The sequence below is a fragment of the Gymnoscopelus braueri genome (genome assembly GCF_963280865.1).
Source record: "Gymnoscopelus braueri genome assembly, chromosome: 21".
Lineage (NCBI taxonomy): Eukaryota > Metazoa > Chordata > Actinopteri > Myctophiformes > Myctophidae > Gymnoscopelus > Gymnoscopelus braueri.
The window spans coordinates 48,185,282-48,206,226 of NC_137623.1; the positions used below are offsets into that span (position 1 = coordinate 48,185,282).

A 20,945-nucleotide genomic window follows, 5' to 3' on the forward strand; every position below is an offset into this window, starting at 1 on the left:
GTATGTTCATGCCCCCCCCCCCCCCTACACACACTCACACACACCCCACTCCATTTACTGTGAAGTAGACCCACCCCCCCTTTTCCCCCAGTCACCATTCCATTGTCAAAGCTATGCTCCACAGCTCCCAGATCAGACCGGTATACCATGAGGTGTCTCTGTCTCTCTGTCTGTCTCTCTGTCTCTCTGTCTCTCTGTCTCTCTGTCTCTGTCTCTGTCTCTGTGTCTCTGTCTCTGTCTCTGTCTCTGTGTCTCTGTCTCTGTCTCTGTCTCTGTCTCTGTCTCTGTCTCTGTCTCTGTCTCTGTCTGTGTCTGTGTCTCTCTGTTTCTGTCTCAATTCTATTCAATTAAAAGGAGCTTTATTGGCATGAGAAAACATAAGTTTGCATTGCCAAAGCAAGTGTCAAAATATAAGAAAACAGTTGAAAAAGTATATACAGTTGGAGCGGTACAGCATTGTGTAAACAGAGCTCTTATGTCACATTGCGTCGTTATATACATGTTATATACAGGGTATAAAGCTTTTTGAGACAAACATTAGCAATCTTTTGCAGTCACTTTGGGACACTTAGCAGCATTTTTTCTCAAAACGATTTAAATAGTATACAAAAAAAGCCTCATGTATCTCTGTCTCTCTGTCTCTCTGTCTCTCTGTCTCTCTCTCTCTCTCTCTCTCTCTCTCTCTCTCTCTCTCTCCATCCACATGAGATAACGTCTGACCTGGGATCTGTGGCAAGGCCTATACAGCCTTAATGCTCACCATGTTGGAACACTTACTGTGCAGCAGTCTAGCTACGTTGGCATGGTCATCTCTGCTGTGTGTGCGTGCAAGTGTGCGTGTCTGTGCGTGTTTGTGGTGTGTGTATGTGTTGCTAGAGTGTGTATGCATTCGTTTGTATACACCGCTGCCTTGCTGCTGCAGTTCTTGTCATTGTATATCACTTTCTTCCTATCTTTTGTTTTTGTCTATTCCTTTTCTTTTTATCCCTCCCCTCCCTATTGCTCCCCCTCCTCTCTCTCTCTCTCTCTCTCTCTCTCTCTCTCGCTCTCTTTCTCTCTCGCTCTCTTTCTCTCTCTCTCTCTTTTTCTTTCTCTTTATCTCTCTACCTCTTTCTATCGGCGGTGTTGCTCGCTCTTGTCCCAATGCCACGCCCACCTCTGTGACATCACGGCTGGCTCTTGTCCAATGGGATCAGCTGCTGGTAAAGGGGGTGAATGAGACGCTGGTAGCTCAGAGAGTGGTGCCGGCTCTCATCACATTGTCCTCCGACCCCGAAATGTAAGTGACAACAAACAACAACAACAACGATAAAACCACCAACCCCCCCACCGCACCGCGTCTCCCCCTCCCCCCCTTTCCCCTTATAAACACCTGACCTCTGCCGCCCGCATATCGCCACGCAGGCACCAGCCCCGTACGCCCGCCAACCAGGTGACATTGAGAAGGAGAGGCACGTTGTCACTTGAGTGACAGTAACCCTTTGACACGTATTGCTGACAGTGGTTCTTAAAGTGGGGTCCATGCAGGGACCCCCAGGGGTCCAACAAAATCTGTTAAATAATATAGCATGACGCAATCAGTTTAACCACTTAAACCCCAGCATGTGGGGAAAGCTTTTGCTGAAAATTGCAGATCGACAAGCTTGTCGATTGGCTATTCTCAGCGAAAGCTTTCCCCACAATAACAGAAAACAGAAAATACTCTAGTATTGAGCCCTGAGGGACTCCAGTTACCCATATGGGGTTTAAGTAGCCTGGCATTGGCCAGACTGATAGCGTGGATTCACTCTCACGTTCCTCCCAGTCTGGACTTCGGCCTATAGGGAGCGAGTATGAGAAATCAGGAAATGATTTTAATGCTTTTCACTGTTGTATGGACAGCAGTTGAAACGCAGTCACTGATTGGCCCGATCATTTTCTGATTTCTCATACTCGTTATCAGTCTGGCCAATGCCAGGCTATAGGGTTTAAGCGGTTAAACCTATATTTATCGTCTATTTGAAAATAGACGCATTGTGAGCTTGCCATTTGCTAATTGCTATTTGCAAAAACATCATTGGAACATAAATTGCGTATGGGGGTCCACGCCCCGGCACAAATTATTTTCAGATGGGGGTTCGCGGGCCAAACAATTATTTAGTTTTGGGTGCCCTTGACATAAAACAATTTTGAGAACCACTGAAATAGATTAAAAAAAAATTATCTGTCCGCTTCATCAGGCATGTCAAATTCTAGTCCTGTTCATTCCTCCAGAGTTTCCAATTGATTTATCCAACACACGCTCTCAAAACTGTGACAGAGATTTTTTCAACAATAAGAGTATCTGTGTTAGCGCTGTGGGGGCTCGTCCCTGCCTGGATTGCGGTGCGGTGCGGTTATTCTCCGCCGTAATAACCACCAAAAAGTCACTAACGCCGCCACGCCGCATGTCCGCCTCATCAGCCTGCGCCATCAGCCAACACTCACTCTAGTGATGTCATCAGTGTGCGACGCTGCTGGCGTGTGTGGTTGTGTGTTTGTGTTTGTGTGTTTGTGGTGTGTGTGTGCATGCAGCCGCAGCTCTGCATGTGTGTCTGTTAACACTCCTCCTCTTCCTCTTTAAGTAGGGGCCCCCCTCCCCCTTAACCAATATCAACCGGTTGGTTGACTCCAGTGGTTCTCAAAATGGGGGGTCCATGAATGAAGACCCTCTGGGTTTACTTGAGGGGGTTTCCAAATGGACCGTTGCAGGTCTGTTAACTCTGAGAGTGTGCAACATGTTGTACACCCTGAGAGTTACGGTGGTCTTTGAAATTTTACATTTGAGAACCACTGCTCCATCCTTCTCCTTTCTCTTCCTCCATCTCTCTCCCTCCCCCCTTTCTCTAAGTTTCTCCCTCCCTCCCTCTTTCTTCCCTCCCCTCCCCCATCCTATCACAATCTCTCTCTCTCTCTCTCTCTCTCTCTCTCTCTCTCTCTCTCTCTCTCTCTCTCTCTCTCTCTCTCTCTCTCTCTCTCTCTCTCTCTCTCTCGCCCCCTGCTGTGTGGTGGTGGGCATTGCAGTTGACTCTCCGCGGCATGAATGAAGCGTTAGTTCACCGCCGGGCCGCTCCGGCCCTTATAACTCTGTGCAGTGGTCCTGAATTGTGAGTTAAACCCATACGAAACCCATAAGAAAAGAAGAGAGAAAAGAAAAAAAACATAAACTTTATCAACTTTATCATCATATAATTGGTCCTGACTAATGTGCTCAGAGGCCTTTTTAGTTAGAGTGTCTGCCCTGAGATACCAAAGGACCCAATGCCTCCCTGCTTGGCACTCAGCATCAAGGGTCGGGTTGGGGTCATGTCCAGGGGGTGTACTTGTACATCATGTTTGGGAGGTTTACTTAAAGGCTTACGTAAAGGTTTCATGACATGCTGGTTTACAAAACATTAAAAGTCTTTATTATGACATGGTCCTTCAGACGCGTATTAAAAGGTTTTAACTGAAAAATCCACTCCAGTGAGCCATGGCAGGTTTTTTCTCTCCGTGTTCTGAGGCCTTTTCAGCTGCAATGAAAAAAAAAAAGTATTTGCCTGCGGATGTCGCTGTTGAGGGATTTTGCCTGTCAATCATCACCTCTGCTCCACCCTCCCCAGAGGAGAAGGATAGGGGAGGGGCGGGGCAGAGAGGCGGCGGGATTAATCGACTAACGTCAAAGTCTTCGGGCCTTTTCTGAGCCTAATTATTCAGAAAACCACAGAAAATCCACTGAATGTTCAAAGTTCAGTTTTTTGGGGTGTTATTGAGGTCAGAAAACCTAAATAATGTCATGAAACCTTTAATGCACATTACAATATGGCATAGTTTCCGTCTACTCATTCTCATTGGTGGGCTATGGACAGTTCAGAAACCTGCCTACCAATCACATCATCGATGGGGATTCCAAGCTAATAGAAACTACAGCATGGAAAGTTAGCGTGCTGAAATAAAAGCCATTGTTCTATTTTCTTTTCATCTTGCTTGAAATGAACAAACCCACTGATGATGTTACTGGTAGCAGGTTTCTGAACTGTCCACAGCCCTCCTATGAGACACAGAGTGAGTAGACAGAAATTGTGCCATATTATAATGAGCTTTAGTGAGGACCACTTATACAGTCTGAAGATAGGTTGAAAATAGGTGAAGTGTTCCTTTAACTTTCTCCTCATGTGGGCTGCATCCCTATAGACTGAACTAGTGGCTGTGGTCCTCAGGTCTCTGAGGGTATTGCAAGTGGGCCCCCAAATAATTGGCTAAACACTAAGATTTCAATGATAATATAACATTGATATAACAAAAGTAAAAAGAAAATAAAATAATCATGGTATTATGTCTTTAAAACCTTGATTCAACCTTCATTGTGATACCGATAAATGGGAACTTAACCCATTACGACCGGGGAAAGCATCTGTGACATTTTAGATTTCTTTGGCTATTAAAAAAATAGCAGATCTACAAGCTCATAGCGCGGCACCGAGTGCCACTCTATGAGCTTGTAGATCTGCTATTTAATTTTTTATTGTGCAAATCTAAAGCGAACATTTTAACTCAAATCTTTGCTTCATAGGGATTCTAAACATGTTTCTACATCATTGCTCAAACTTCTTTCGTGTCAAGGACCACCCAAAATTATATCTATTTGGCCGCGGACCCCTATCTCAAAATATGTTGTTCCAGGGACCCCCAGAAGCAAAACTTTTAGTTAAAAATGTTCGCTTACAAAAATATATATTCAAAGATTTGCACTCATTTTCACGATTTAAAAAAAAAGTACCAAGCTTTACGAGCTTATGAGCTTGTAGATCTGCAATTTTTTGAGTAGCCAAAGACATCTAAAATGACACAGATACTTTCCCCCGGTCTTAATGGGTTATGGTGTACAACGTTAGTTCCATTGATCCAAGACACAATCGATTGATTGATCATAACATGCTCTGAAATTGGGTGGCCATGCGGCCCACCCATCTGACCACTTAAAACCCCTGTTAAGGGGTCAGATGGGATGGGTGGGGCTGTAACAATGCAGCTCACAGTGCTGTACAATACAGCGGAAAAAAGAAAAATAACAACGCATTAAAAACAACAGATTAAAAACAGACACTTCAGCAAAGTGTTGCGCAATATATTGTAAAAGAATAATAACAATAAAGAACAGTAAATTAAAAAACAACACATAAGTGTTCAATGGAATACAATGCTAATTCAAATTTACTGCTGTAAACACGAGTATAGAAGAAGGTCTTTGAAGTCATAGAAGGAATTTATAGCCATGTTGTCTTCTCCACCCCTGTCAACACATTATAAAACTGTGGGTGTTATAATAAATTATAATTATTGTAGTAATTATTAATAACCTTGGAATGCTCACAGGCATAAAAGACTTAACTGCTGACTTGTAACCCATACAGCCTAAAACATACAGGTTGTGCTCGAAATTATTCAAACCCCACCGCAAATCTGGTTTATTGGCAAGATTCACTAACGGTCAATTGTATGAAATAAACAAATCATACAAGATCTATGTAAATCTGAGGTCTTCAACAGGGGGTCCTCAGAGTTACAACAGGGGGTCCGTCATATCTTTGTGTGATGGGGAACATTAGCCGAAAATAGCCGATCTACAAGCTCACAATGCCTCGCGCTGTGAGCTTGTAGATCGGCTATTTTCGGAGAGTTGATGTAGAGGAAAAAAATAGCAGACCAAATTCAACACAAGAAAGATGCCACTTTTAATGACTATTGTAGTGTCAGAATTATTAATTAAGTCAAGTGTCTTTAATACTTCTTAGAGCACCCTTTTGCGCTTTCTAATGTGATGCGTAGCCAGGAACAAGCTTCTGGCAGCATTCCTGTCTGTGTCATTTTAGCCCATTCCTTCCTGTGTAGTGAACCTCCAGTTCACTAATATTCTTGGGTTTGCGTTCTGCAACCACCTCCTTCAAATCCCATTGAGATTTTCTATGGTTTTCAAGTCAGGAGACGTCTTCTTTTATTCTTGCATGTTCGGTTTTGTCAACAGTTTAAGCGAAATGTGTGTCACTAACCGTTTAGGACTAAATAACCAAAATAAGTCATATAATTGTATGTATGTATATATATATATATATATATATATATATATATATATATATATATATATATATATATATATACTTTATTTATTTTCTAAACATTTGAAGAGAAGAAAACAGCCCTACAGAATGAGATATAGACCAGTATGTACAGTATGTTACAATACATGTTTTAGGCCCTATTTGAACGGCCCACACATAGGACTGCAACTTTATTTATTGATAAGACGTCATAGATGGTTAACCGCCGTAAACCGCCCACATTACAACGTTTACACGTTAACAAAAAAGGTCGTCCCGAATGCCCATCCCTAATGGATGTGCGTAACAATTCCTGTTGAGTCCGTTGCACCGTGGTGAGAACAATGTGTTGTTCTCCTGTTGACTCCAGCTCAGTGAGGATATCCACCATCCCTGCCTTTGGAACCATCATGGAGACCGTCACACAGAAAGAGGTAGGAGTCTAGGAGTAAATACTCAAGTATTCAAAAGTACAAATTACGAAGTACATTTCACCTCAGTCCACCCCACCCCACCCACATTTTTTTTAAAGTTTATAACATAATAAAAATAAAAATAAATCTGAAATATTCAAATATTGTGAAAATAGCAGATTTACAAGCTCACAACGCCTCGCATTGGAACGCGCTGTGAGCTTGTAGATCGGCTATTTTCACTCCTAATTCACTCTTTAACTCTCTCAGTGCCAATGAAATAAAAAAATATGTTCATACTGTGCCAGCAATTTTTTTAAAGTAAAACTAAATAATAATAATAAGTTAAACAAGAAGTGAATGGAGCAGCAAATCTTCGGATCACGATATCTCGGGTTCTAAAAATTATGAAAACATTTTTTTTTAAACTCGTTCTTGGCACTGAGGGCATTCAGAAAAAACTCGGGATAACTCGTTTTTGGCACTGAGAGAGTAAATTGTGTTGCTGCAATGGCGTGGTGTGTTTGTGCCTACATGTCTGTGTGACTGGATGTTTTGATCTCATGCATGGCTATTTGTGTGTGTGTGTGTGTGCGTGTGTAGTTACTGGAGCGCGTGAAGATGCAGCTGGCATCCTTCCTGGAGGACCCCCAGTACCAGGACCAGCACTCCTTACACATGGAGATCATCAAAACCTTCGGACGGGTCGGACCCAACGCAGACCCACGCTTCAGAGACGAATGTAAACCCTACGCGCGCACACACACACACACAAACACACACACACACACACACACACACACACGTTTGTATTACTATGCTCGTGAGGACATGAATATTTCAGAACGATAATTTTATTAATGCCATTTTTAGCCCTAAACATAAAGCCGAAAATACATGATCTACAAGCTCACACAACGAGTTGTGAGTTTGTAGATCAGCTATTTCCAGTGCATGACGCTGGCACGTAACCAAGTAATAAATCAGTTACGACGTATTCTTCTATGAGGATAATAACGTGTTTTTGGGGAAATAACAAAAACGATGGAGCGTGCCCAAATATTTCACCCAATTTTCTACACCTGTAAACCTGATGTGATGTGAACCTGTGATCCGTGTCCACTGGGCTTTCTTTTCTCGGCTGAAAGCGCCAAGGCGCTCGCCTGGCAGCGCTTCCAGGCGCCCGGCCCGAGTTGAAAATATTTTAGCTTTTCGCCAGGCAGGGAAAAGCACGCGAGGCTCTAGGAAATGCCCAGCACAACGCCAAGCTGCTGGACTTTCCAAAAAATGCGGCTCTCCCTTTATGAACAATTAAAAATATGCGCTGCGCTCAGGAAAAATTTATATATTCAAAGATTTGCAAACATTTTCACGATTTTTCAAAAATAGCAGATCTACAAGCCAATAGCTTGTATATCTGCTATTTTTGAAAAGCCAAAGTTAAAAAATCTAAAATGCTTTCCCGGTTTTAATGGGTTAAAAAAAATTGCTGCACTCAGGGGAAAAAAAGCCCAGTGGACACTAGGGCTGGTGACTTTCCTCAGAAATGATATTCGAATATTGGTCTTAAAAATTGGCAGATATTTGAATATATTTGAATATTATTATTATAAATATGTGTTCGGATCCAATAAAACATATATTTTGTTTGTTTTTATAACTTGATACACAATCTGGGAACCCATAGCCAAATGAGAAGGAAAAACTGTTTGTACTATCTCACTTGGCTCTGGGACAATGACGACGGAGCACCCGTGCGCAAGGAAACCGGGGTTTTGGTCTGCCTTCAGCGTTTCACTTCCGGTGGTGCGACTATGTTTTCATTCCCACTAACAATATTTCTACACGGAACACTAACACCACTTCTCCCAGAGAACATGGATCGTTTTGGTTATAAGCCCACTTGTTTCTATGATAAAAGAGCAAGTTAAAATGTGAATATCTTTTCGTGGTTTTGTCTGCTCCGCGGACGCTATTGTTAAATTAGTTTTGGTTGGTTTCGAGTGGGGAAGGATCGGCGGACACGTAAATCCCGGCCACTACATTTGATTGGGTAAAGCGCGGCCTGCTTCCTGATCTGAAGGCACGCCCACTTGTAGCCCAGTGTGTACACGTTATGACGAACCTTCACGACAGATTCCAACGCAGAGCAGAATCTATTCTTGAGAGATTACTTGATACATTGTTTTTTGTATTGTCCCTGTCAAATTTTTATTTTTTTCCGAATATACATATTTTCCCCATATTCGAGGAATTTCGAGGGAAATTTGAATATTAATTACCAGCCCTAGTGGACACTGCCTAAAGCTGATTCAGATTTGTATTTATTTTGTGTCTTTTAAAAGTGACATGGTCATACTAATGGAGTTCTAATGAATGATGTTCCTCTCCTCGTTGCAGTCGTGTTGCCTCACCTCCACAAGCTAGCGCTGGGTAACAACAGCCAGGCGGCGGAGACCAAGCGGATGGACATCGCCACGCAGCTGTTTGAGGCCTACAGCGCCATCTCCTGTTGCTGTATCCTTCTGTTCTGCAGGGTCAGGGGTCAGAGGTCAGAGGTCATGGTCAGAGGGGGGGGGGGGGGGGGGTCAGCGCTGAGGAGGCGGCTGTGTAGTTTATGCCACTTTCCGGAACCATTTTTGGGTCGCGGACCCATTTTTATGGGTTGTGAGCAATTAAATACCATATTGTACTTGTACTAGTTATTTCAAAAGTTATTATAAAAAAAATTAATTAAAAAAATATTTTTTCAAAAGAATTTAAGAATAATTAAATATCTACAAGATCACAGCGCGTCGCATCGTGACGTGTTTTGCGAGTTTGTAGATATGCTATTTTCACTATTGAAAATGGGCTTAAGTTATTAATTCACCATGTTTAAGTTCCGGCTCTCTTGAGCTGAATGTTTTGGTAATCCCTGGTTTATACCGACGATAATAGATACGGTACTCTATGTACACATTAACAGTTGTGATACACGTGTATTTTGCATTCCCTGTCTGTCTCTGTCTCTCTCTTCTCTTTCTCTGTGTCTCATCTCTCTTTGCCTTCCATCTGTCTGGTCTACAGTTTATTCAGTCTCTCAGCGTTATGGTCAAACTACCTTTATGGAGAGAAATGGCCGCACACTCACAGATTCCATGCAGTCCAATGTTTTTCATGGATTCCAATACATGCAGTTCAGGAAAAAAAACACTGCTTCAACTTAATTAAAAACGTTTTCCCTCCCTAATTTTCTAGTCGTTGCCAATAGGCGGCCATAGCTGAATGGTTAGTGAATCCCGCGTGGGCAGAGGCCCACGCAGAGGCTCTGGCGGCTGCCATAGAGGGCGAGCTGCCACTCAAAGCGACTACTGGCCAATCACAGCGCATCGACTACTGGCCAATCACAGCGCGTCTAACTGACTAGTTGCTGCACGGCTGCCTCTTAACACATTTACCGCTGGGCCCGTAGTTCTACGGGCCGTTAAATCCAACGGTTAAGCGCCAATCCCGTAGCCTACGGGCTGTGGTGCTTTTTCCTTTTTTTCGAATTTTTTTTTTTTTTTTTTTTCTAGGGGGACCATTTTCAGTGTAACACCACCCGATCTCGACCGGAAGTGCGATCACGTTTTTTGTTTCCCGTCTGTCTCCATTCTAAGTCGTACCCAAAAACCCCTGTAAAAGCCCCTGTAAACATGTAGTTTTTCATCCTCGCATTTCCCATGTTAACTTAAACGGTCAGAACTCAAACATGGCGGCTCCGTTTGACACGTGGTCTTCACTGGTAGAAGCAGTGAGATCTCCGCGATGTTTACAAACAGTGCACAGCTCAATCTTAAGGATTTTAACAAGATCTGTGGCGACGTGAAAAAAACAAAAAACAACAATACAACGTTGGCACTGGTGAGTACATTATGAGATTAACCTCTGGCGGTCAATGTGTTAAAGGGTTAAGGGCTGGGTTACGAAAAGACCCGCCCCCACCTGCCTCTGATTGGCCTACCGAACGAACGTCCCCTTCTGTGACGCACGCGGAAACCTCCCGAGGGAGGGCGGAAGCTGGTGCGCGCCCGAGATACAGACGCCTCAGAGCAGGAGGAGGCGTCTACCTTTTTATATGTCTATGGTCCCAGGTACGATTCCCAGGACAGCAATGTGTCGGAAGTGTCTCTGAGCAAGACACTTAACCCCTAACTGCTCCCCCTCCATGCTCCCTCTGTGGTGCGGTGGTCAGCTGGGTGAAGCTGAAAACTTAATTTTCCCTGCAGGAGCAAGTAGGTCTAATTAATTCCTCCCATGAGTATAGTCCCTGTCCCTGCCAACACTAGTGGTTCTCAAAGTGTGGTCCGGGGACCCCCAGGGGCCCTTGAGGGTATTCTAGGGGGTCCACACTGGTTTAGTCAAACCCATGAAAAAATAAATAAACAACAACTTGATGTATAGGCCTTTTCAGTGGAACTGCGTGCGTACGGCAGGTATGAGCTTGGACGCAGGTTTATTTCCTGTCCGCTGTTGACACAGGAAATAAAGTCAGGCTCATTTAGAATGTTCATGTTGACAAGTTCCTTCCAGGTCGTACACCAAATATAGCCTATAAGACCTGGACATGTTTGAAGCTGAGCCTCAGCAGTGAATGGAGAACTACGTCGGTCAAGCTACATTTTTAAACGACAGGACTTTAAGGCCTTTGTGAAGCCGGATACACATAATGTCGATGGTCCCCAACACCTTTTTTTTTTCTTCCTATTCTTACTTCTGACAAAAGCTGAGCCTGCAGACCCTCCACACACGCACTATTTACCTTCTCATACAACAAATAGTGAAAATAGGCAATCTACAAGCTCACAATACGTCACGAGTCGACACGTATGAGCTTGTTGATTGGCTATTTTTTGCCATTTTTGAACTTTATTTTGTTTTTGATTTATTTATTTTTACTATTTTTGACAATTTTATTGACGGGATTCGGGATGCCAGGTTTAACCCATTTTGGGGTGGGAACCCCTATTTGTTACTATACCTTTCAGGAAGGGAATCCCTTTTGGGGTTCCTCTTGCTATGTACAGTATATAGCAACATACATTTGTTGTAATTTCTGAATACATATTTGATTTTTTTCAGAAAACTTAGGTCAGGATTTAGAAGGTGTTTTTAGAATGGGCCTCAGGTCTAAATGGGTTAAAGTGGAGGAAAGCAAGTTAAGATTTTGTGCAACATGTTTAAAATATTGGACTGCCTCCAAACAGACAAGGTCTCACGCTGTGACCGGCCCCAGGTTAGGAAACCCTGCATAATGTGGTATTGAAACAATGTGATAAAGTGTGGGATAGCTTGCTACTTACTGTAGCTCTGGATTTTGGGGGGGGGGTTACAGTATGTGAAGAATCCACCTCAGTCCTACATGTACTGTAAGCATGTATATTTCTAGGTGTGTGTGTGTGTGTGTGTGTGTGTGTGTGTGGGGGTGTGTGTGTGTGTGTGTGTGTGTGTGTGTGTGTGTCTTTTTAGCCTGGGCTGTTCAGAGCTGCTCCAGCAGTGAGTCAGAGGGGAGGATGTTACAATAACAGCCTTCAGGTCAAACCCTGGTTATACTGGTCACATCTGTCAAAAGGTCAAATCTGTGTGTATGTATGTGTGTGCAAAACTGTACATTTGTGTGACAATTTGTGTGACACACATCGACGGAGCTTTGCTGTGTGTGTGTGTGTGTGTGTGTGTGTGTGTGTGTGTGTGTGTGTGTGTGTGTGTGTGTGTGTGTGTGTGTGTGTGTGTGTGTGTGTGTGTGTGTGTGTGTGTGTGTGTGTGTGTGTGTGTGTGTGTGTGTGTGTGTGTGTGTGTGTGTTTGCGTACGCGTGTATATGTTGGCAGTGTTTGGCTGTGCTGTTGGCAGCAGCAGAAAAGGAAAATAAGCTGCCTCCATTTTTGGGGCTAGAGGTAATTACAGGGTTGGTTAAGCAAAGGAAAGGATGAGAAACAGAGAGAGAGAGAGAGAGAGAGAGAGAGAGGCAGAGAGTGAGACAGGAGAGAGAGAGAGAGAGAGCGAGGGGGGAGAGATGGAAATACAGTGAACAGTCATTTTCAAAGCTTTGGTCAGACTTCCCAGCACTGGTCTTAAGTCTTCAATGTACACCTCTCTCTCGCTCTCTCACTCTTTTGCTCTCTCTCTCTCTCTCTCTCTCTCCCTCTTTCTCTCTCTCTCCCCCCCCCCCCATGCTGAAAGAGAGAGTGTGTGTTTTCCCAGAACGGGGGTGTGGGGTGGAGTTGTAGCCCGAACCTCTCTTGGGGCGATCTCCTTTCTCTCTCTCTCTCTCTCTCTCTCTCTCTCTCTCTCTCTCTCTCTCTCTCTCTCTCTCTCTCTCTCCTCTCCTCTCTCTCTCTCTCTCTCTCTCTCTCTCTCTCTCGGGTTCTGTTTCTTTTACACACAGAGAGACAGCTGGGTCTGAGGTTTTAGATGCTGTGGCTCTTTGTCAAGGCTGTGATTTGACAGTGCAGCAGTGTCCAGGAGGAGGCTACAGGCTCTGACCTCAGACCATACCTCTTCATATTGCACACACACACACACACACACACACACACACACACACACACACACACACACACACACACACACACACACACACACACACACACACACACACGCTTCTCTTCTAATCAATGTGACGGGCCATGGGACATTCTGCATTCACAGACCAACTCTAAAATTAACCCTTTAAGACCGGGAACGCATCTGTGTCATTTTAAGATTTCTTTGGCTATTCAAAAATAGCAGATCTACAAGCGCAGCACTCGGTGCCGCACTATGAGCTTGTAGATCTGCTATTTTTTTGAAAAAACAGTCGTGAAAATGTGTGCAAATCTTTGAATATATATGTACATTTTTTACTCAAATCTTTGCTTCTGGGGGTCCCTGGAACAAAATATTTTGAGATGGGGGGGGGGGGGTCCGCGGACAAATACATATCCTTTTGGGTGGTCCAAAAAAAGAGAACCACTGATAAAGCAAAATTTATATTATAGCCATTTTTTTTTACTTAAGATTTAGAAGATTTTGAATCCCAGAAGCAAAGATTTTCTATCTACAAGAGTTACAAATGTTCCCTTTAAAACTATATATATTCAAAGATTTGCACACATTTTCACGATTTGTAAAAAAATAGCAGATCTACAAGCTCATTGCACGGCACTCGGTGCCGCGCTATGAGCTTGTATATCTGCTATTTTTTGAATAGCCCAAAGAAATCCAAAAATGACACACAGATGCGTTCCCGGTCTTAATGGGTTAAACCCTGGTTCCCCCAGCGCTGCCCTACGGCTCCACTGCTTACAACAGGTGGCCCAAACACTGTGCTCACTAATCTCTGGCCAGTAGTATTTTTTTTTTCTCAAACACTTTTATAGTTTATGACTTTCGTGGTTTGTTCTAGTCTAGCATTTTGTGCCAGATGGGCTGAGTCTGCCACATGGCAACATGAGGGGTGCCCCCCCCCTATACTTTAAACGTCCTTCAGATGTTGAATGTTTTTCCTATGCCAACCCTGTTGTCGCCATATGAGGATTCCAATGGTACGTTTTTTGTATTGTTTTTTTGTCTCCTAAATTTAGGGCAGCAAAACTATTTGACTCTGAATGTAGTTTGTCATAACAATTAATTCCACCAACTGCTTGCCACTGCTGTTTTCTAAAAACGGATAGTCCCAATCCTTGATTCTGATTGGCTGGTTTCCGTGATAAAACACACTATAATCTACTCCTTAGATCAGCTTATATCAGCATCACAGATACTTGTATTTTCCTTACATGCCCAGTGCGTGCAGGGCTTCTAAGCAGCGCTCACACGCGTAGGACGGCGAGGTATAGTACAACTCTGACGTCGAGTGACTGAGCTGAGGGGCTTCGAGCGGGGCTTGTAACGAAAACAAGCGCTCCCATTTTCTCTGCACTGCACAGCTGCTGCAGCCAGAATCAGAATCGGCTTTATTGTCACATCACAGGTTTACAGAAGTAAAAACGTTATTTCCGTAGGAAAAAAGGGGAAGAAGAAGAAGAAGGGGCGGGGGGGGGGGGGCAAGGGGGAAAGGAGATCAAATAAGAGAACAAAAAGAAACAACCAAGTTATCTACATATTTACACAAGTACCTGAGATAAGATATAAAGGTGTGTGAGCATTGCAGCAGATGTATACTGTGCATGATACTTATGGACGTTAGTTAAGGTGCTAGAAAAAAACACAATAAAAAGACAAAAGTCAGCGTTGTACATAGGATTAAGGTGCAAAATGTCAGTGCGTGTCTGTCGACCGCAGCTCAACTAGGCTAAGCGGCTAGGCTAGCAGTTTGCACAGGACATTCACAGACACACAGTAGTAACTACTGTAAATCTGGCGTTAAAACAATATTAATATCTTAGTTACATTGAGATTGAGCCAACAGTTGAGTTGTTTCTCTATTGTTTAAAAAATATATATGTATTGAACACACATGTTCAAGATTTTTTTTAAATAACAGATCTACAAGCTCGTAGAGCTATGAGCTTGTAGATCTGCTATTTTTGAATAGCCAAAGTGTAAAATAATGGTTATAGCTAAAATGACACAGATGCGTTTCCCGGATTGAATGGGTTAAGAACTGTCTTCATTTGGATGTGTATGATTTCCATGTGGCTCAGGAGGTAGAGCGGCAGCTTGGGAAACGAAAGGATCCCAGTTCGATCCCGGGCTCCCACTGTGTTACTGCAGAAGTGTCCTCGACCGAGGCACTGAACGCCTAACTGCTCCTGATGAGCATGTTGGTGCCTTGGTGTGTGAATGGGTGAATGTAACAAAGTAAAGCATATATAAATGCACCATTTACTCTCCACCCAAAACAAAAAAAGTCACTTAGCTCAAGGGTTGTTTTTGGGGCTGTTTGATTCCTTGACTTCCTGTGTGCAGTCATTTCTGAAGAGTTGATGGTCAACCACTTCCTGCCTGGTCTGAGGTGTCTAAGAACAGACATGGAACAGCTCTCCCCTGAACACGAGGTATGTACACATGACACACCCAGACACGCGCGCACACACACACACACACACACACACACACACACACACACACACACACACACACACACACACACACACACACACACACACACTATTAGGCTATGTTCACGCTGGCAGCCCAAATCAGATGCACATGGAAAGTTGGAAACAGATTTTTGCTCATCAGATTTGAACCGCACTCGTAGGCGTTGTGGGTTATTTAGACTTTGTTGATGGGTGATGGTGTCGGTCGCTGAATACGGCCGAGCTTGTAGATCTGCTCTACCTGTTGTAACTTGTAAAGCATGGCATTACTCACGCCTACTTGCATGTCATTATGCTGCTGCCACAGCAACCAATAGTAGTAGGTGTCTGAAAATGATGTCTGAGTACACAAAGCCCATCTGATCGCTTGCAAAACTCAGTGTTGACAGTCAGTCTTAACCCATTAAGACCGGCAACGCATCTTTGTCATTTTAGATGTCTTTGGCTTCAAAAATAGCAGATATACAAGCTGATATACAAATTATGGCCAAATATATATCATTTGAGAAACAAATCGTCGCTGTGCGCGCGATAACACATAACCCCCCCCCCCCCCCCCCCCCCCCCCTCATGTCAAAGATCTACTGTATGTCAGTATCTCATACAGTACATGACCTCATATCATTACATTAACAATACAGCAGACAGACAGTCACACTCATACACATAATCACTCACAGACAGACTCTCTCTCTCTGTCTGTCTCTCTCTGTCTCTCTGTCACACACTCACTCTCTCACACACACACACACACACACACACACACACACACACACACACACACACACACACACACACACACACACACACACACACACACACACACACACACACACACACACACACACACACATACATACAGTACACACACACACACACACACACACACACACACACACACACACACACACTTCTGTCCTGTGTCTATTTGTGTCTGAATTTCATGCTATCCATTTTCACGTGGGTCCTTTTTTCCGCCTTGACTACTAAACGTCAGCTGATGTTCTGTGTGTCCAGTGATACTGACACCTCATGTTGGACAATGTTTTAATACCAGGACCTCCACTGAGTACATGTTAGCCTTTACCTAGCAGCCAAAACTTCACAAAACGTACAAATCCTGCTTTCTTGATAACAAGAAAGATAAGAAGAAAACAGCCTTGCAAAACCAGTTTTAACTAAGAGGGTAACTGTGGCCTACAGCAGCGTATCCCAAACAACGAGTCGGGACCCATTTTTGGGTCACAGCCCTATTTCTGTAAGGGTCGGGAGTAAATATCCTTATTTTATGTTTCCTACAAAACTGTTTTAAATTATTTCAAAACATTTAAAAAATAGAAACTTTTCCGAAGTAGAACATTAAAAAATCCTGAAGAATTTCAGAATTTGTTTTGGTAGATTGTTATTTTCAAATATGTCTTTAACACATTGAATGCCAAAAACGGTCCGGACCGTTTTTGAGGGTCCAAACGAGAAGTGCCGAAAACGGTCCGGACCGTTTTTGACCCAATTCTATTTTTATACATGTGGGCCACGTGGGGCGCTAAAACGAAACTTTGACATCACCCAAAGAGTTTCTGAGAAGAAGAGGCTGGATCTGGCTCCATGTCAAAAATCCTTCCGGTCGGCGTTTTCAATGTTATCTCCTTGACTAAAAGCTTAATATCTCCATTTCTTTTTAATGTGGTGGAAACGAGCCGTTTTCGATCGGCGATCACGCTGCAATGGAGGGTCGCGTTGGAAATATTATTGTTCCAGGCGTTAGTCGGGACCTTCCGCCGTCTCGCACGCACGCTTTGTTTACATGCACTTCCGCGTCCGAGCTTCTCACAGCACGAAACGTTTAACGCAAGTGGATGGAAGAAATGCAGGCACTCAACGTATAATATTTTAATAAACCTCTGGCACCCAATGTGTTAAATGGGGCTTAAGTGGTTTATTCATAATGTATTTTTTATAAATTTGGGTACCAGGGAGACACCAAATGTATATTTTGGGTCTCTGACCTAAAAGGTTAGTAGAGTGCATTTGTGGGTGAAAGGTTCCCGGTTTGATCCCACCTCCCCCGGCAAGCTTAAGGGAGTTGGGGAGGTGAACCAACACTCACCGTTGAAGTGCCCTTGAGCACGGTACTGAACCCCCCTCCCCCCATCTGCTCAGTGGCCAACAGTGTAGGACTGTGGTTGTACTGGGTAGTTCCCAGTACGTTTGTGCTTTGCTAACCTACCCTGGATAAATACATTTAAAAAAATGGAAATACCAAAAAAAGAGAGACCGAGAGATACTGGGGTACACCCATAGACTGTATAAAGAATACTGTATGGACTAAAGGGAGCCTTGAGGTTACCCATTGGTTTCTGCAGACCCGTTGTGAAGCCACTATTTCAGCGAAAAATGGCCACGAAGTGCAACCGCAACCAGTGTGCTATTGGTGGGTATAGGGAGCGAGGGGTGGGTCTTCACTCTGTCTAACACCCAATCACAAGCTCGGAAAGTAAAATACCCTGGTTTATCATCAATTTTAAAATGAATGGGACTATCATTTTGCAAAAAAACGCATATCATGATAATTGAAAGAAGACTTTAAAGTTATACAGTGCAGGTCCACAAATAACAATTTTTAGCAGCCTCTGCTGGTCATTACCGTCACTGCAGGCCGTTTGTTTATTCCTCTGTTACCCAGAATTCCATTTGTTTTCACCGGAAGACGGAAGCGTTTCAAAAAGCGTTCTTTTAATTGTTTTATACGATCTGTGGATCGTTTCTCTTAGCCAGTGTAGCTTTAGTTACCGTGAGCTGTGTTTTCTTTTTCTGTTGTTTTTCGACCTTCAAATCATACAATCTCTTAAAATCAGCGTGAGTTTCCTTTTTGTTATTAGCGCGGTAGTTCCTGGCCAAACAGGAAACCGGTGCGGTAGTTCCTGGCCAAACAGGAAACCGGTGCGGTAGTTCCTGGCCAAACAGGAAACCGGTGCATTTCCGCCTCCGTTTTCCGGCCAGATGACGTCATTTTCGCGGGAAAGGCTCACAGAGCCACCGTTCAATAGAAAATATATAAATAAAAGGCTTTCGGGGGTGAAATTCATGGAGTGGGTGTTGTGAAACTTTTGCCACTCACAAAAGATATACAATTTAACTTTAGTTTTGTTGAAAAAGTTACCTAGTATTACTTTAAACTAGCGACTGAAAACAAAGTATTTATGAGAATGTAAGGTAATAAAACCAGTCTGGTCAAATAAAGTGTGGTTATTAACAAGTTTGTTAATAAAGTATCCAATCAATCAAACGGATGCTTGCCGCCTGGGTGCACCAGTAGCTGACCGGATAGTCCGCTGACCACATAATGGTGTTGTTTCTGGCTGGAGACGTTTTCCCCTCTCTCAGCCCTCAGTTTCCTGTCTCTTATCCTGTCAAAATAAAGCAAAAGAGAATAATAATAATACATATCGCTTTTAAATGCTTTTAAGGCACTTAATTCATTTTTTAAGTGACTTCAGTCAGAATATAACCATGTCTGCAAATCCCTCCTTCGAACTCAAAAAGTATAGGATGTGTGATTGCACTAAAACAACAGCTTCTAGTTTGAGGGAGTCAAACTAGTGCACTCTGCCCCAGTACTTACTACAGTACAGTACCTACAGTAGAGCAGTGTTTTCTCCCAAGTTTGATGCAGGCGTTAACCAAATCTGCTGTCAACAGCAGCTTTCCCATGTTCTGTGAGGCCATGCTGTCGCTTGTGGATGTGGTGTTTTTGATGTGGGTGTGTGTGAGCAATATTCAGCTGACGGTGAATAATGATTGATTAACCCATTAAGACCGGGAACGCATCTGTGTGTCATTTTTTAGATTTCTTTGGCTATTAAAAAATGGCAGATGTACAAGCTCATAGCGCGGCACCGAGTGCCGCGCTATGAGCTTGTAGATCTGCTATTTTAGAAAAATCGTGAACATTTGTGCAAATCTTTGAATATAAATATTTTTAAAGTGAACATTTGTAACTCAAATCTTTGCTCCTGGGGGGTCCCTGGAACAACATATTTTACAAATGTTCGCTTTAAAAATATATATATATTCAAAGATTTGCACAAATGTTCATGATTTTTCAAAAAGAAAAAAAACAGATCTATGAGCTTGTATATCTGCTATTTTTGAATAGCCAAAGCCCTCTAAAATGACACACAGTAGGCTATGCGTTCCCGGCCTTAATGGGTTAATGACAACCATATAGAACCCCCCCCCCCACAAAGAAAGAAAGAAAAAATAAATAACTGCGTCAGAACCACGGAGACAAACTGCAAATAAAACTGCAAACTAAAATGGAATAAAAAACAGCTGTAGTTGTTGTGGGTTGTTCCTTTTCATTAGTGTCAAAGTTGCAAACCCGTCAGTTTCTCTTGCCGATAAACAGTGATGTTACCGCCCTCAAACTACAGGCCACCAATTCATACCTCCAGTATATGTAATGATAGTGTGTTGTTTACGCAGAATAATGACAATAATCTTTATTTATATAGCACATAAAATGCAACTCAGGGCTTTACAAAAAAAAAAAAAAACAAGTAAAAAGAAGAAAAACATGAAAACAAATAAAATGAGCATAAAACTATAAGAAAGAATACATAAAAAGCATTTCAAATCAGTCGTTGATAGAAGCGAGGCAAAATAAATATGTCTTAAGATCTCGCTTACAAATATCTACAGATTCAGCCATTCGGAGATTGACTGGCAGAGAGTTCCGGAGGCTGGGGGCATAAAAACTCAAAAGCTGCCTCTTCATGTCTCTTAGTACTATACGCTATAGCGGCTTTGGTGTTTACCTGGTATCCCAGAGTTTCTTTGAAGCACTAAATTGTTTTCTTTTCAATCTACTATTTTAACCATTTACCCTGTCGTTTGTTGACGACCTGCTACTATGATTTTGCACTTTCCGGTTTCTCCGGATGAGAGCATAGGCTTTACACATAAACACTATCATCCCTATTCTGGGGACAATCTCACCAAAAACATTTTAAAATAGTGAAAATAGCTGATCTACAAGCTCGATGTGACGCGTCGTGAGCTTATAGATCTGCTATTTTCACAACTTTTGTGTGACACTCTTTTATGATGTCATTAATTTACAAAACAAACATAAAAAGTTGACATTTGGAAATGCAAGGTTTCTACACGGCAGCAACTATATATACCGTACATAGGGTTTAAGTTGTTAAATGCAAAAAAACGTATGTATGAATGTTCTACTGATCATTGTTTTCCAAAGGTGAGGTTTTCAACCAGTAACACAAGCCATATATGTGTGACCCTTTTTCTCACAGGTGATCCTGAGCTCTATGATCAAAGAGTGTGAGATCAAGGTGGAGAACAGAGGCATCGGGGACGCACAAGGGTGAGT

General features: G+C 42.9%; 1 protein-coding gene across 7 annotated transcripts in view; it reads left to right on the forward strand.

Moving 5' to 3' along the window:
- The window catches only part of relch (RAB11 binding and LisH domain, coiled-coil and HEAT repeat containing), an 85,412-nt gene that overhangs the window by 55,212 nt on the left and 9,255 nt on the right, over positions 1–20,945 (forward strand). For 4 of the 7 annotated variants that reach the window (XM_080417716.1, XM_080417719.1, XM_080417718.1 and 1 more), the window contains 6 exons: positions 1,197–1,279; positions 6,466–6,529; positions 7,112–7,250; positions 8,909–9,025; positions 15,420–15,508; positions 20,869–20,939. In XM_080417716.1, the coding sequence (XP_080273842.1) occupies positions 1,197–1,279; positions 6,466–6,529; positions 7,112–7,250; positions 8,909–9,025; positions 15,420–15,508; positions 20,869–20,939 (563 nt within the window). Of the gene's footprint in view, positions 1–1,196; positions 1,280–3,042; positions 3,126–6,465; positions 6,530–7,111; positions 7,251–8,908; positions 9,026–15,419; positions 15,509–20,868; positions 20,940–20,945 lie in introns of those variants that run through there. The other 3 variants (XM_080417717.1, XM_080417720.1, XR_013932363.1) reach the window with 2 other exon arrangements.